The 13,353-nt window shown below is 50.1% G+C and overlaps 1 protein-coding gene across 1 annotated transcript in view; it reads left to right on the forward strand.

Annotated features, from left to right (window-relative positions):
• Window positions 1–13,353, forward strand: part of LOC100588242 (protein Daple) — a 79,421-nt gene that overhangs the window by 26,806 nt on the left and 39,262 nt on the right. The window contains exons 7-12 of the mRNA XM_030802277.1: window positions 5,831–5,889; window positions 7,041–7,124; window positions 9,469–9,609; window positions 10,031–10,215; window positions 10,922–11,003; window positions 11,329–11,487. Of these exons, the coding sequence (XP_030658137.1) occupies window positions 5,831–5,889; window positions 7,041–7,124; window positions 9,469–9,609; window positions 10,031–10,215; window positions 10,922–11,003; window positions 11,329–11,487 (710 nt within the window). The remainder of the gene's footprint in view (window positions 1–5,830; window positions 5,890–7,040; window positions 7,125–9,468; window positions 9,610–10,030; window positions 10,216–10,921; window positions 11,004–11,328; window positions 11,488–13,353) is intronic.

Here is a 13,353-nt window from a genome sequence, read left to right on the forward strand (position 1 = left end):
GGTGTTTGCTTTTTTGTCCTTGCGATAGTTTGCATGCAACTACTTTTCTATCCTCACCTCTGCCCTTAGAAATGTGTGCTGTCAGGCAGTTTCCCTTCTGTTTTGGAAGCTTATGACTGTTAACACCTGCAGCTTTCTATATAGCTTATGTTGGCCTGCCTGCATTGCATTTCTGCTAAGAAAGGCTGGGGTGAATTTCTTTGTGTCAAGACTCCAGGAAGCAGGTAGTAAGGTAAGGTTTTTCTTAGACTCAGCTATTGACTCAGGCCGTCCTGGGATTCCCCCGGGGGTTCTCCTATTCTCGACAGTGTAATTGTGGTAAGTATGGAGTGTGTCCGGTCTGATGTTTCTCGATCCCCGCCCCCAGTGGTTGCTTTTGACTTTTTTGGTGTAGAAATCCACGTCGTTTTATAACCTGCCCCCGTTTCTCCCTCTGAACAGCAGCTTGAGTAAGTGTAACCATAAAGCACTTATACTTTGACAAGCAGCATGCTCTCTTACCTCTTGGCCTTCGCACATGCTGTTCCCTGGGCCTGGAAGGCCCACACTTGCCTACCTGATAAGTCCGTCTCCTCTTTATCTGTGGAACTCAGCTCAAAGGTTATTCCCTTCAGAGTCCTTGCCCTGGGTCTTGCTGCAAATTAGAAGTTCCTTTCCCAGGTTCCCGTAGCATTTATCAGCTTTCAGATTGCTGGTTCGGCTCCCAGCACATAGTAGGTACTTGGCAGGGAGCTGTCTGTAGGTTTGTTTGATCTTGGCCTGCTTGACTGTGTCACTGAGCCAGTCCTACTGGCAAGGACCCAGGAGGGAATCTTCTGCTTTGTTTTGAAACTATTCAAAACCCACAATCTGGTAGATTTATGGAAATAGCGGTTTTTCTTACGACTGAAATCCTGAAAGAAATTGGGCATTGGCTTCTCATGAGAAATGAGGAAACTTCTGCTCCCCGCCCTGGGTGCTTTTTAAAAAAAAATTTTGTAGGAATCTGTAGGGGTGGGGATCACAGGATGCATTTGTTATAAGCAAATGTTTCTATTCACTCAGCCTGGTGAGAGCAAGCATCGCTCTGCTTCATTTGAATGAGGGCAGAGGTGAATTTCTTAGTAACCTGTTCATCACCAAAGAGTTTATATTTTTCATGAATATTTTTCTAAACTTAATTCTCTACCTTTAAAGCCTTTTTCCCTCCTGTTACAAACCTTAGCAAACAGGAATCCATACTCTTCTAACCTGTGCTGTGGGTCAGATTGAGTGTTTTCTTGATGTCTGATGGGTGTTGGGATGAATGAGGGAATGAATGAACTCAGGGTTGTCATCGTGTGTGATTGCAGGGTGCTGAGGGAGTAGAACCCTTTGCTCTGTCACCGAACAGCTTCGGAGTGTTGTTTGTTTCTGCGGTGTTTTTTATTTGTTTGTTTTGGAGACAGGTTCTTGCTCTGTCGCCCAGGCTAGAGTGCAGTGGCACAATCAAAGCTCACTGCAGCTTCACCCTCCCAGGCTCAGGCGATCCTCCTACCTCAGCCTCCCAAATAGTGCACCACCAGGCCAAGCTAATTTTTTTTTTTTTTTTAAATAGAGATAGGGTCTTGGCTGGGTGCAGTGGCTCACATCTGTAATCCCAGCACTTTGGGAGGCCAAGGCAAGCAGATCACTTGAGGTCAGGAGTTCGAGACAAGCCTGGCCAACATGGCAAAACCCCATCTCTAATGAAAATACAAAAATTAGCTGGGCATGGTGGCGTGCACCTGTAATCCCAGCTACTCGGGAGGCTGAGGCTGGAGAATCGCTTGAACCTACGAGGCAGAGGTTGCAGTGAGCTGAGCTTGCACCACTGCACTTTAGCCTGGGTGACAGAGCGCGACTCCATCTCAAAAAAAAAAAAAAGACTCGGCACAAGTGGCTCACGCCTGTAATCCCAGCACTTTGGGAGGCTGAGACGGGCAGATCACAAGGTCAAGAGATCAAGACCATCCTGGTCAAAATGGTGAAACCCCATCTCTACTAAAAATACAAAAATTAGCTGGGAGTGGTGGTGCACGCCTGTAGTCCCAGCTACTTGGGAGGCTGAGGCAGGAGAATTGCCTGAACCCGGGAGGCAGAAGTTGCAGTGAGCTAAGATCGAGCCACTGCACTCCAGCCTGGCAACAGAGCGAGACTCCATCTCAGAAAAAAAAAAAAAACAAGGATGATGGCTCCCTATGTTGCCCAGGCTGGTCTTGAACTCCTGAATGTAAGCGATCCTCCTGCCTCAGCCTCCCACAGTGCTAGGATTACAGGTGTGGGCCACTTACCCGGCCTCAGAGTGTAGTTTTGAGCCCTCTGGTGTGTGTGCAAGGTTTCTGGTCTCTTCCTTGCTCTCAGAACACCATCAGTGAGCCTCTCCAGCACTTTCCTCCCTTTTAATTTGCTGTTGTAATCTGCTTTGGGCTGGGGAAATGGATCACCAGAGTTGTCTAAATGATTCTACAGTGTGATGTAATTAGTTTCTTTGGGGCCTTTGCTGTGAATAGAGTACATAAAGATTTTCTGTGCAGACTCTGACTTCTGTTTAGGCTGATCTCAGGCCCTTAAGTGCTTTCTTAGTGTGTCATCTCCTCTGGTGGGTACAGTATCAGGTGAGTGGCATTTCAAAAAGTGAGTCTCACTGTAGGAAGACAAGCCAGTAACGGCTGGGAAGGATCTGTGCCTCTTATATCCAGCATGGGCATGCGATGAGCACTTGCCAGTGATCTGTGGGCCGACAAAAGGGAAAGGGGGAGGTGGGTGACTTGGGCTTAGCCGGCAAGCACTGTCAGAAAGACTGATTGGAGGCTTTGTTAGCACTCATGTGGGCATTCCCTTTTCTCTCTCTTTTTTTGAGACAGTCTTCCTTTGTCGCCCAGGCTGGAGTGCAGTGGAGTGATTTCAGCTCACTGCAGCCTCCGCCTCCTGGGTTCAAGTGATTCTCCTGCCTCAACCTCCCAAGTAGCTGGGATTACAGATGCGTGCCACCATGCCCGGCTAATTTTTGTACCTTTAGTAGAGTCGAGGTTTCACCATGTTGGCCAGGCTGGTCTCGAACTCCTGACCTCAAGTGATCCTCCCACCACGGCCTCCCAAAGTGATGGGATTACAGGCATGAGCCACCATGCCCAGCCCCTTTTCTCTTTATCGATACTAAAATTAAGTGGCTGATGAATAGCTCCATGTTAATAGGGAAGTGAGTCACTGTGGTGATATTTATTCTATGGATTAGAGTGTCTTGGGCCAAATAAAAGATCTCAAGTAAAAAAAAAAATACTAAGACTTTGAGAATTTTTCCATTTCAAATATTGACGAATTTCTAAACTTACTAGCAAAAGAAGGATTTAACCTTAGAAGATTTAGACCCTGTGGTCCAGCCCACCAGTCTCTCCCTGCCCTGCCTTCAGGCTGGGGGGCGGGGTGTGTTTCTGGTTCAGTGAACCCCCAGTTCCCAGTTCTGAGGCTTAACAATGATGTCATTATCTCAAGGAAAGCCAATTTTAGCTATTTCTCAGTTGAGGGGTCTTAGGAGGAGGTCGCATATTCACTCACTGCTTATACCCAGGGATCTGAAATGAACCGCAGCATTGGTTCTCCGGATGGCGGTTTGGTTTCTTCATCCCAGCAGTCTTTGACACTTTGAGCCGCTATAGCAGTGTGTGAGTTGGTTAAGTCTTTTAAGAGAAGAAAGCTATTTCTGGCATGTCCTTTCTTCCTCAAATACAATAGGATATAAATAAAAAGACAGAACACATAGTTTTGTTTTTTTTTTTTTAAACCTGAAAGGGAACCCTGCACATTACCCAGGCCATTTTATAGATGTGGAAACTGAGGCTTGGAGACAGAGTATGGCTTGTCTGGGACACACAGTTCCTGGGTGACCAAGCCCATCGTCTAGGCCCAGGTGTTCTAATGCTGTTTAAGTGTTTGAGATAGATAAACAGGTGAAGATGTATTCAGCCCCAAGCACAATCAAAGAGACACAGCCTAGATGACGAAATAGGATTTTTGGCCTGATTGACAAAGTTGGGAAAGAGTGGTAGGTTAAATTTTGGTCAAGGACAGGAAAGTGGGGATCACCACATATTTCCCAGGGTGAAATGGCAGAGCCTGTCTTCAGGGCAGTTTGTCAATATGAAAAGCTTAAAAAGGGAATGCATAAAGAATTAGCTACCATGATATTCTTTATAACATTGTTTAGATTGAAATATTTTAAGGCCAGGCACGGCAGCTCACGTCTGTAATCCCAGCACTTTGGGAGGCCGAGGCGAGCAGATCACGAGGTCAGGAGTTCAAGACCAGCCTGGCCAACATGGTGAAACCCCATCCCTACTAAAAATACAAAAATAGCAGAGCATGGTGGCGAGTGCCTGTAATCCCAGCTCCTCAGGAGGCTGAGGCAGGATAATCGCTTGAACCCAGGAGACGGAGGTGGAAGTGAGCCAAAATTGTGCCACTGCACTCCAGCCTGGGTGACAGAGTGAGACTCTGTCTCAAAAAAAAAAAAAAAAAAAAAAAAAAAATATATATATATATATACACACACACACACACACACACACACATATACATATATATATATATATATAATTGAACCTCTGGAAGGGGATTGGTTAAATAAGTTAGTGGCCTTGATTTACAAAGCAAGTATGCAACCATCAAAAAGGTACGGTGGCTCACACCTCTGATCCCAACACTTTGGAAGGCTGAGGCGGGAGGATCACTTGAGCCCAGGAGTTCAAGACCAACCTGGGCAATATCATGAGACCCCGTCTACAAAAAATACAAAAGTTAGCAAGGTGTGGTGGTGTGCACCTGTGGTCTCAGCTACTTGGGAGGCTGAGGTGGAAGGATCACTTGAACCCAGGAGGTGGAAGCTGCAGCGAGCTGATTGCACCACTACACTCCAACCTGGGCAATAGAGTGGGAACCTGTATCCAAAAAAAAAAAAAAGGGATGGCTTTATGTTATCTTACGGAATTCACTTTAGAATACTCCAGCCAAACAAACTTAAAAGGGGGAAGGAGGAGGCAGGTAGAGTGAGAGGTGCAGAATGTTGATAATGTGAGGCTGAGTGTATTGTGGAGGTTCATGATACTGTCCTCCCCTGTCTGTTTGGAATTTTGCATAATAAAAAGGGGAAGGTTGTATACAGCCTTATTTTAGCGTCGACTCAGTATTTCCTATGGGAGTTGTTCTCTCCCATTGTGTACTTTGCTTACCTGATGTGCTAAAAAGGGATGCTGACGTTATGGTTTGTTAATTATCATGGGGAGATATTTATGACATATTTGAATGGAATGGGGCCTCAAATAGTTATGTACAGAATTCTCATTTGGTTTAAAAAGTAAATAAGGCTGGGTATGGTGGCTCACACCTATAATTCCAGCACCCTGGGAGGCTGAGGTGGGTGCATCACTTGAGTCCAAGAGTTTGAGACCAGCCTGGGCAGCATGGCAAAAACCCATCTCTTCAAAAAATACAAAAATTAGCTGGGCATGGTGGTATGTGTCTATAGTCCCAGCTACTAGGGAGGCTGAGGTGAGAGGATCACTTGAGCCTTGGGAGGTCAAGGCTGCAGTGAGCTGTGGGCCTGCCACTGTACTCCAGCCTGGGTGACAGAGTGAGACCCTGTCTCAAAATAAAATAAAAAGTAAATAAAGCCACACATGGAAGATCGATGGAGTGTGTATACCTAAGTGAATGTCACAGAGTAGAGAGATGATTTTTTTGTTTGTTTATCTGATTTTTTTTCCTTACAGTAAACATGTCACTGAGATTATATCAGCAGTTGAGCTGAGTTAAATGTGTTGCTCTCTTGATCTAGGGAAGAGCATGGAGGAAATCAAGAAGGTGCTGCTGCTGGTGCTGGGCTGTGCCGTCCAGGTAGGGATTGGGCATGGCTGCAGCAGAGGGACCTACCCCAGCCATCTCACACTGGGTTTGCGGGACTTGAACGAGCCCTTAGCTTAGGTGGGAGGATGCTGCTTTCAGTCCAATATAACGGAAGGCCGCTGGGTTCCTGGAAGAGAGTGGCCATTGTTTTACGTGGCAGCTGTTTCTAGTACCAGGGCACCTGGGGCAGGAGGCGAGATGGGGATCTCTCAGGCCAGGGTACCATTAGCAAATCATCCCCAGTGTAGGAACCACTAGAACAAGGATCTGCAAACTACAGCTTGTGGGCCAGATCTGACTTGCTGCCTATATTTGTAAATAAAGTTTTATTGGGCCGAGTGCAGTGGCTCATGCCTGTAATCTCAGCACTTTGGGAGGCTGAGGTGGGGGAGGATCGCTTGAGGTCGGGAGTTCAAGACCAGCCTGGGCAACATAGTGAGATCTCGTCTTTACAAAAAATAGAAAACATTAGCTGGATGTGGTGGCGCATGCCTGTAGTCCCGGCTACTTGGGAGGCTGAGGCGAGAGGATCACTTGAGTGCAGGAGTTTGAGGCTGCAGTGAGCCATGATCATGCCACTGCACTCCAGCCTGGGTGACAGCGAGACCCTCTCTCAAATAAAGTTTTATTGGAACACAGCCTCATGCCCGCCTTTACATATTGTCTGTGGCTGGTTTCCCACTACAACGACAGAGCTGAGTAGTTGTGACAGAGGCCAAATGGCCCACAGAGTCTAAAATATTTACCAGAGTCTAAAATATTTACGATCTGGCTTTTTACACATGAAGTTTGCTGCCCCCCTGGCCTAAACCAGGTGTTCCCTGTCTTTACGTATTTAAGAATCACCTGGAGAGCTTGTTTAAAATGACGCGTTGTTCCACCCTGGTCTTTTCAATCTGGGTGGGGGCTTACGGATGGGAGTTTTAAGAACAAGCTCCCCAGGTGATTCTGGTGTGGGTGGTCCTGGCAACCACTAGAGACACATCACTGTAAGGCTGGTAGGAGGACAAGATCGTTCTTAGTTATGGAGGAGGAGCCCGGGGTGGGTGGTTCCTTTTGAAACTGTCGTTCTGTGGCCGTGGTGGACTCAGCTTCGCCCTCACTCGAACAGTGCTTCCATTAACACATGTAACCCTCTGCAGTGTGAGAGGAAAGAGGAGTTCATTGAAAGAATCAAACAGCTGGACATTGAGACCCAGGCTGGCATCGTGGCCCATATCCAGGAGGTAGGTGCGTGGCCTCGTGGAGGGCTCAGCCGGGGACTGCTGCTCCCGTGGTAGCCGGGAGGCAAAACTTCTCTATGAGTGGAAACGTTTAAAGAATACATCACTCATTATGATTTTGCTAATCTTAGGTTTCAGACACCACAGACACATTGATTCTATTTGGAAAGATAGCCATCAATCAGCCAGCTAAAATAAAATGAGGGTAAAAATAAAAATTAAAAAAAAAAACACCTCAATCAAGTCGTCTTTTGTCTCCTTCTTTTTGCCTAATATGGACTCAGACTATTTTTAAGAGCTGTCAAGTGGTTGAGGCTCAGAATTTGATTTACAGGCCCTGAAATTGTATTCTGGCAAATGTCACCCTGCTTTGAACGGTTGATCTGTATAGAATAGAGAGATTCTCTGCTTCTGTCAGTGACATGGCAGAGACAAGCTGACACCACTTGGGAATCAAAACCAGCGAGTCCCAGAAAGACCGCCTTGGGAGACTTGGCCCAGCCCCAACTCAGGCCCCCTAGCGAGGGGTTGGGAGGGCTCTGCACTGAGCTTCAGCGGAGTGGAGGAGGAGGAGCCCCTGGCCTTTGAGGCCTGACCTTCCCGGCCCTTTGCCGTTGATGTTGGCAGAGGTGGTATCAGCTAAGGAGGAGGCCACCCTGGGGGACGGTATCCAGGTGGAAATTTACTTTCCTGACCTCCACTTCCACACTCCTTTCAAAATAAGCATTGTGTGCTTTAATTACTTTAGGGGATATGGGTTCAGCAGTCAGTGTCATTGGACAGATGAGATAAATGCATGAAGAAGATTTGCATGCACAGGAGCTGGTGTGTGATTGGCAGAGGCAGCTGAGCACAGGACTCCCTGGGTTGATATTGGGGAGAAGCTGTAGCTGGGCCTACCAGCTTCCACAGCTGGCTGGGGCGGTTGCACCTGGGCTTCAGAATTCCCTGGGTGCTTTTTAAAAATTTGGGTGCTGGGCTCCATGAGAGACCCACTGAATCAGACTCGGGGAGGAGGGGGCATAAGCATTTCAATAAAAGCTCAGCAAGTGGCTCTGGTGCAGCCAGGCTGAGCCCCTGAAGCCCAGCCACACCACCCTTTACAGAGGCCCTGAGATGTCCAAGGACTTTCCCCAGCATTGGGTCTGGACCAGGCCTAGAACCAGCCTCAATCCTGTGCCCTTAGGGTGCTCTGAATCATGGGATACGATTTCTCGTAATTCTCAGATCACCTGTGTCCAAACTTGGCCTTTTAAGGTGGGGAGAGGTAAGAAGGTGGTGTCTTTTCAAATTTTGAGAAATTGAAGGGCCTTTGCTGACAGGATTCTGTCTGCTTTTTATCTTATGGGTTTGTCTTTTTTTAAGAGACAGGGTCTCTCCCTGTCACCCAGGCTGGAGTGCAGTGGTGTGATCATAGCTCACTGCAACCTCAAACTCCTGGCCTCAAGTGGTCCTCCTGCCCCAGCCTCCCAAGTAGCTGGGACCACAGGTGCATGCCATCTCGCCCGGCTAATTTTTAAAGTTTTTGTAGAGATGGGGTCTTACTATGTTGCTCAAGCTGAGTTTTTTTTGTTTTCTCTACCTCTGTTGATTGAATAAAGACTTCTTTGGGTGTGTTTCAGAGTAGATACTCCTGATTTCATTCTTTTTGTTTTCCTCTTTTGAGGCCTGAGCACTATGGTATCTTTCTTCCAAAATTGACAGGAGAAGAGCTCAAAATAGATCCTGTCTCCTGTGGCAGATCTGGGGGTGTGCGTTGAGAGGCTGCTTCACGTAGACAGAGCTGTGTATCTCCGCTCCCTGGCCAGGGAAAGGGGCACAAAGAGGCTGTCTTCGGTGGCCCGTGGGAAGGAGATGCACCCTTCCCTGAAAATTGTTTGATTATGAATAGTTCCAGAAAACAACCCAAGATTGCTTTGTACACAACATTGTGACATAAGATTAATATTTTTGCTCTGTTCGCATAGATTTTAAGAAGTAACATACAGTCCCTTTCCTCACTCTCTCACCCCGAAGCTTTCCTTCTTTGTATTCTACATTGATGTAGCTCCAGTGAAGATATCTTATCCCAGGACCCTATAGGGAAATAATTGTAAGGCGTGCTTTCTGGTCCCCTTGAAAATCAGCATCCTCTTTGACCCAGTTCTGAAAGCAGAAGTGGTTTGTATGAGCAGGGCTCTGCTGAAGGGTTTGGCCGCACTTGCGTAGGGCACCCTTTTGCTGGCCGCAGTAAATTTGTCACTGAGGGATTAGTAAGGTTGATTGGAAGGAGATGCTGTTTGCAGTGTGAGGGAAGTGGGCGCCCGTCTCTGCCGCCCCTGCAGTACCCTGCCATGTGTGCCCACAGGTGACTCACAACCAAGAGAACGTGTTTGACCTGCAGTGGCTGGAGCTGCCCGACGTGGCTCCGGAGGAGCTGGAGGCCCTCTCGAGGAGCATGGTGCTCCACCTGCGGAGGCTCATCGACCAGCGGGACGAGTGCACCGAGGTGCGTCCGCAGGTTGGCAGCTCAGTCAGCCTGGGAAGGGGCTCAGGCCCCTTCATCTCCTCTCCCTTCGTCTTCAGCCTAGACGCCTCGGTCCTGCTGCTGAGGTTCTGGTGGGGGTGGGACGTGTGTGCTTTCCCTGGTTATGGCCCCTGCAGTGCATGGTCACCTTGGGCCTGTGGGAGGATACAGGGAATCAGGACGTGGAGCTTGGGGCCCTCCTCCTTTGTACACTCCCTTTTGTTTCACTAAATATTTCACCTCTTTTCAAAACCTATGCCAGCCTCCTCCCACCTTCCTCCTCGTTTCTTAGTCTCCGCTGAAATATCTGTCTTTTGGCAGTTTCTTCACCCTGTTCAAGCTCAGGCGTTGTGCTGGTTAACCCCGTTTGTTCTCCTCCATCCCCCTCTCTGCCCGGCTGCAGCTGATTGTGGACCTCACTCAGGAACGGGACTACCTGCAGGCACAGCATCCACCCAGCCCTGTCAAGTCCTCCAGCGCTGACTCCACTCCCAGCCCCACCAGCAGTCTCTCCAGCGAAGACAAGCAGCACCTGGCCGTGGAGCTGGCCGACACCAAGGCCAGGCTGCGGCGTGTCAGGCAGGAGCTGTGAGTCCCCGGCTGCTTCTCCTATCTTTGTGTGTGTTGCAGACATGTTTCTGGTGTGGCATCGACTCACATGTGTGGTGCTGCCAATGGCACAGCTCTGACGTGCGCCCCGGAGTCAGCTGGGGTCTGCCGTGAGCTTACTCTTTGGCCTCGGACTAGCTGCCTCCCCTTCCGAGGCCCGCACGGGGATGAGGGCAGGGGTTCTTCCTGGTCTTCAGGGTTTCCTCCAGTCCAGACAGTGCGAGTTGTCCACCGAAGCAGCCTCCAGTCCATGCTCAGCTCCAGCTTGGGGCCGGGACCACCACACCTGATGTGTTTTCTTGGCTGGAGGGAGGAGGTGCCCCTCCTTCCCTCCAATCTGGTGAGCCTGTTCTCCCAGTTTCCTGCAGCTGATGGATGTCACCTGTGGAGCCTGGCTGTGGAGTGGCACAGCTGCCGCTGGGGTCTCCTTACCTGCCCCACACACTTGGAGGGAGACCTGAGTGGCGGATGGACATAGTTTAAGGGCCGGTGTTGCAAACTTATGAAAAGAAAAGAATTTTGAGTCGGTAACATTTTTGCAGGCCCCATAAGCAGATCGCCTCCCCACCGCCCAAATCCTGGGTCCTTTCCTTTTCCTACTGGTCTTAGGAAGTGGCAGCCTGCTCCCAGGGCTGCTTGTTGAGGAAGCTGCCTCCCACACTCTTTCTCCTTACTGCCTCTGCAGGGAGGATAAGACAGAGCAGCTTGTAGACACCAGACATGAGGTGGACCAGCTGGTGCTGGAACTGCAGAAAGTTAAGCAGGAGGTGAGTCGGGGGCCTGAGTCTGTGTGTCCTGGGGGTGGCAGGGCTGGAGTGTCCAGTAAAGGGGCCCAGAGGGTCAGGAGCGCAACAGCAGCGCTTTTAAGCCACCCAAGAGCCACTTGTCCTGAGCACGGCTATGGGGATGACCCTGTTTCTTAGTGACAGCAGGTGGGGATCCCATGTGGTGGCGGCACATGGAGGCCCCTGGCCATCAGGAGCTGGCTTGTCCTGGGCCATCATGGAGACACCATGCAGGAGGGCATTGACCTTTCTGCCCTCCCTAGAGGATGCCCTAAGCTAGGTTCTCCTGCCTTTGTCCACCTTCCAGAACATCCAGCTAGCGGCAGACGCCCGGTCTGCTCGTGCCTATCGAGACGAGCTGGATTCCCTGCGGGAGAAGGCGAACCGCGTGGAGAGGCTGGAGCTAGAGCTGAGCCGCTGCAAGGAGAAGCTGCACGACGTGGACTTCTACAAGGCCCGCATGGAGGTAGGCAGCCTTGCTGTGAGTCCCCTGGACGCGGCTGCTGGAAATTCCTCAGAAGCAGATTCAGACTGACCTGTCCTTGGGGGCTTGGGGGAGCGGAGCCACAGCTGTCTCAGCAGATGCTTCCCAGGGGCACCTCAGCCTGGGCTTCCCAGTGCCCCCCTCTTGCTCCTCCTCATCCCCCAGTCAGTAGGGGAGGGGAAGGAGTGTCATTGGTTGGTGTAAGGCAGTGATTCCTTTCAGGTTTTCTCCTGCCCCCACCTCATGGCATTATGATCACCTTCTATCCGTGTGCATCTTTTAAAAGACTTCTTGCAATTTCTGTGGCTGATTTGCTAGGACTGTTTCCTCATCTGTGGGAATAACGGGCAACCAGGTGCAGCGGCTCACGCCTATATTCCCAGCACTTTGGGAGACCAAGGTGGGAGGATTGCTTGAGGCTAGGAGTTTGACATCAGCCTGGGCAACATAGCAAGACTCTGTCTCTACAAAAAATAAAAAAATTTAGCCAGGCATAGGTGCCACGTGCCTGTAGTCCCAGCTACTCAGGAGGCTGAGGCAGGAGGAGTGCTTGAACCTGGGATGTCGAGGCTGCAATGAGCTATGATTGCACTGCTGCACTCCAGCCTAGGTGGCAGAGAGGAACCCTGTCCCTAAAAATAAAATAGGAATACTGTTATGGCTCTATGAGGTTTCAAAGATGTAACTGGTGTTGGGCAAGCCCCATAGTAAGCCATCAGCCAGTGGAGGCTACTCTAACCATCTTTATTTTAAATCTTATCAAGGTTCTGGGGAAAATGCAGGTGAAAGGGTCAAGGCTACATAGAAACCCAGACCCAGGTGAGGTCTCTGATGCTTTGACCACTCACCCTGACAACCTCATGTCAGTAGCAGCTTCTGGGACCGTCTTTTCTGAGGATTTAGGAATTTTTTTTCCCATTGCCTATTCCAAGGGGGGCTGGAAGTGGTTAGAAAACGTGAGCTGAGTGAATTCAGAATACTGGCACACATTGAGTGGACTTGTTCAAGGCTAAGAAATAATCCCGACATCTCTCCTACCAGCCAGAAGGGCTTCTTAGGCCACCGAATGCAGAGCACCGTATTGCCCTCTCCCTGCCGTGGAGCTGTCGGGCTTGCCGGGGAAGGCCTGGGCCCAGGATCTCCACATGCTCTGTGCTGCGCTGGGCCCTGGAGGCCCTGGGACTGGGCGAGGTGGGTTGGCGAGGCTGTGGCGAGGGTTTGTCTGTTTCTCAGACCCACTCAGGGAGTGTCCCCTGAGGAATGTGAGCCACACGCTAAGGCTCCTTACCTCCTGCTGAGGAGGCATCCTGGAGGCTGTGCAAAGCCAGCCCGCGCCTGGGTGAGGGGTGGGGAGGGTAGACCATTTCTCAGCTTTGTCGTGGAGATGGGCCACTGGTTCTGGGTTATGAGAGGCACGAATCCCCGGCACAGATGCGTTCCAGGACATGGGCAGCTTCTGATGGCTGCATTGCTTACTGGAAATGTCCTGGGTGGGAGGGCTGGGGATTGTCATGCACAAACCACCACCTCAGCAGCTCCTCCTGCACATGGGGGACCTCGTGCAGCCCCAGAATGGGGTCATGGATGGAACGTGACTCCCCATCTCACCCCGTACCCTGATTTGTGGAGGAAGGTGGGTTTGGGAATCCCGTCTGCGTGTTCGTTCCTGGCCTTGTGGGAGCAGCCTTGCTCAGTCACATAGACGCGTCTGCCCAGCACCCACCTGCGTGGTAACTGAGCCCTGCACCAGTAGCAGAGGATCTAGAAACACACAAGCTGTGCCCTCTGCGTCAGGGACTTCTTGGAGTTTTAGAGAGGTTTCCATAGTTTCCAGTGTCACGCCTCTGT

This window comes from Nomascus leucogenys, chromosome 22a (assembly GCF_006542625.1).
Source record: "Nomascus leucogenys isolate Asia chromosome 22a, Asia_NLE_v1, whole genome shotgun sequence".
NCBI lineage: Eukaryota > Metazoa > Chordata > Mammalia > Primates > Hylobatidae > Nomascus > Nomascus leucogenys.